General features: G+C 48.1%; 1 protein-coding gene across 1 annotated transcript in view; it reads right to left on the bottom strand.

Moving 5' to 3' along the window:
- Positions 1-3,026, bottom strand: part of CREB3L2 (cAMP responsive element binding protein 3 like 2) — a 135,703-nt gene extending 132,677 nt beyond the window's left edge. The window contains exon 1 of the mRNA XM_017504296.2: positions 2,514-3,026. Coding sequence (XP_017359785.1) covers positions 2,514-2,615 — 102 coding nt within the window. The 5' untranslated portion in view covers positions 2,616-3,026. The remainder of the gene's footprint in view (positions 1-2,513) is intronic.
- Positions 3,027-3,373: the final 347 nt, after the last annotated feature.

Genomic DNA, 3,373 nt, shown 5'->3' with positions numbered 1-3,373 from the left:
AAAAAAAAAAAAAAAAAAAAAAAAGAAGTATCTGGAGTTTATAAGACAAATAACTCACCAAAATGGATAATCTAAAACAGAAGATGATATTAACACAGGCTCATGAAAATGGTCACCCACCTCAGGCCTTTGCTCTGGTTTTCCATCCTGCTAAGCTTAAGACTCTTCCCTCCTTCTAATCTCTGTTGAGATCCATTTTCTATGGGAAGCTTGCTCTGATCATTCAGTTCAATCCCATATTTTGCTTTTCTTCCACCTTGTATTCTCTATCCCCCTCACCTCGTTCTACTTATACGTTTTGTCTGCTTTTGTTCACTCATGTGCACAAGTGCTTTATATATTCAGCAAATATTAATGGAAAGAACAAATATCTCTTGGACTGAATGCATAATCAGGCCATCCTTTTTCCACATAAAGACTCAGCTGGAGTCAGGCTGCCACATTATGGATGAAAGGCAGTAACAACCAGCTCTGCCCCTGGATATCCAACAGAGTTCAGGAAACAGACGGGAAAGTTATCTCTCTCCCCACCTCTACCAAACGTCCCTTAGTTGGAGAGAAATCTAACCCAATCATCTGAGCTGCTAAACCGACACCTCTTTCAACAGTAATTCATATGCACAGTTTGTTGCACTGACTTGCAGCAATGACGAGTGGCATTTTATAGGAATGCACTGTATGGAACAGAGACGTGTACCTAAGTGGAGGATATAATAAGCATTTTTAAAAAATAGAACTAAAAGAAAAATAATCACACATTCCTGTTTTATCACAATGACGGAAAAACTGGGGTGTTAATACCAAAGCAAATGTAAAGCCTCTACTACCTGAAACTGAGCATAAAGATGTCAGTTAGAGCCAGTCCAAGCAGTTCTTCCTGGAGGGAATGACACTGTCACAGTTAGCATCTCACACCCTTCCCTGTGAACTCACAAATGCCAGCTATGGGGCCAAATAACAGCAAGGTGGAGGCCTATGTGTAATTCATCCCACCAGCTGAAAGGCAACCCCTAGCTGTGGCACTGCAGCTGCTGGATGAGACACTGTCACAGTAAAAGACACTTTAAGAACAAAAGAAGGGCTGCCCCTCTGCATATGGATAACATGTAGCCTGTCACTACAAACCGCTGGAGCACCCAATCATCAAAAGATATTTAAGGGCCAACAGACTCCAAGTTCTTTACTGAGGACAGGAGGCACATCTGGGACCCCAACCACCATGCTGCCCACATGGTGTCCTCAGGACAGGCTCAGCAAGCAAAGCCCAGAAGAGCACACTGAACATCTGGCTTTTGCCCCAGCATGAACTATACCACTCCCTCTCAGCCCTGCACTCTGCTTTTTTTTTTTTTTTTTTTTTTAAACAAGCCACTCTCAGCCACCACAAATACTTTGGTGGGAATCAGCAGGGAGGTCCTCATTCCTTGTCCCAAAATAACGTCAGCCAGAGGCAAAGGCCAAAGAGGTGGAGTCTGCAGGCCATTTTGCAAAAGTTTCAAATATCCTGGTACTGACCCCATTAAAAAAACCGTGAAGGGGAAGCAGCCAAGCCTCTAGTGGTTTTCTCATTAGTGTCCCCCCTCACCCCTGCCTCCACCCCCCTTACAAACGTCTGCATGGATAAGATACAAAGAGATGGTCATCAAGTCCTATGATCAGTGCTGGCTATAGGAAACAAAATTTCCTCTTGCAAACTTAATACCACAACGTTGAAATTAAAAACTTTAACAGGAATGTGTGAGCTCTGAGACAGCTTAATCCCCAAAGAGATCTCTGTGGCATTAGCGTAAGGCTGAACAAGCAACTGGTGAGCTGCCCCACCTTCCCCAGGGTCTTTCTTAAATGTGCAACTGTCTCACATTTTCCATACTCCTCTGCTGGTTTTTCCTCTGAAGAGAGAGGAAGCAGATTTCTTGGCCGTACAGTTTAAGAAGGCAAATAAAGCCGCCTTTCTCCTTAGGGGAGTCCTTTCAACACACACACACACACACACATACACACACACACACACACACATACACACACACACACACACACGTGTACTTTTTAAAATATAAATACGAAAGAGTGGAAGGGAGTGAGGGAGAAAGAATACTAGAGAGATGGAAAAGAAATCCTAGTTAATTTTGTCCAGTTTTTTAAAACCTCAAAAAAAAAAATTAATAGCAAACTAGGCAGAGGCATGTTATTCTCAAAACACACACTCCTCCGGCATTACAGTACTGTTAGCAACAGTAAATGATATTACAGATAGGAAAAAGCCTCAGCTCAAGGAAAAAGCAGGAATTATTAAAGGAATACAAAATGGCATTACTCTCATGAAAAGTGCAAAGGGGCCCAGCTGCTGCCCACCTTCATCTGCTCAGTCAAGTACACCTCGCCCAGGACCTCTTGATTCTGGCCATGCCCTGCCCCAAACCCTGCCTTCCCAGGTCCCAGGACTCCAGCTGCTCCTCCAGCGACACCACTTCCCCGCTTTGAAAGCCCTCCTGCCCCGCCCGCCAGGTCCTCACCGTGTGGTACATGAGGGCCTCGCCGTCCCCGGGCTCTGACAACTCGCTCAGCTTGCGGTCCCACTGCAGCACGCCCTGCTCCCCGCTCTCCAGCACCTCCATGGCTGTGCGGGCCGCGCTGGCCAAGGATGCTGAGCCCAGGAGGGGACGCGCAGAGCTGCCTCGGACAGCGAGGTTCCTCTCTCTCTCCGCGTGTGCGTGAGTGTGTGTGCGCGCGTGTGTGTAGTTTTGCACTTGGAAGGCAAACGTCTGCTCCTCTGCCTGAGAGAGAATGGCCAAGCGCTCCCGTCCGATGTCTTCGGAGACCTGAGAATCCCCAGGGACACGGGCCTGACCAAAGGCTGCAGGGGCTAAAGCGGGATGTGCATCCAAAATGAAGGCAGGAGATCCGCTCTCATCCCAGGAAAATCCCTTCGCCGCAAGCCCACTTTCCGCTACCGATCCAGACACAAACTTTGAGACTCCCTAGGGCTCCTAGGCTCTGCTCCAGGACCCAGCTGCGGCCTGACCAATCAGATATCTGCCTAGCCCAACAGACCCAATCAGAAGTCTCGCTCTCGGCTCTGTCCCGCCCTCCAAAGGCAGAGGCCGCGGGAAGTCTCCGCCCACGCTTTGGTAGGTTGTCGGGGCTTGTCTGTGACTTCACCGAGGAACTCCTCCTGCCTGAGCGCGGCCAGCTGACGGCAGTCGCCTACTGCGGACCAATAGAGGGCCTGAGTCCGGAAGTGATGGACTGGAGGCTTGACCAATGTGAAAGGGGCGTCTAAAAGATACAGCCAATGAAATAGCGACAAGAATACATTTTGTAAAAGAGTGAGGGTGAGCTCCGGCCTCTTGCTGAGAATCCGCAGAAATTAGCC

This window comes from Cebus imitator, unplaced genomic scaffold (assembly GCF_001604975.1).
Source record: "Cebus imitator isolate Cc_AM_T3 unplaced genomic scaffold, Cebus_imitator-1.0 Scaffold319, whole genome shotgun sequence".
NCBI classification, from domain to species: Eukaryota; Metazoa; Chordata; class Mammalia; order Primates; family Cebidae; genus Cebus; species Cebus imitator.
This window is presented reverse-complemented; position numbering and strand designations above follow the sequence as displayed.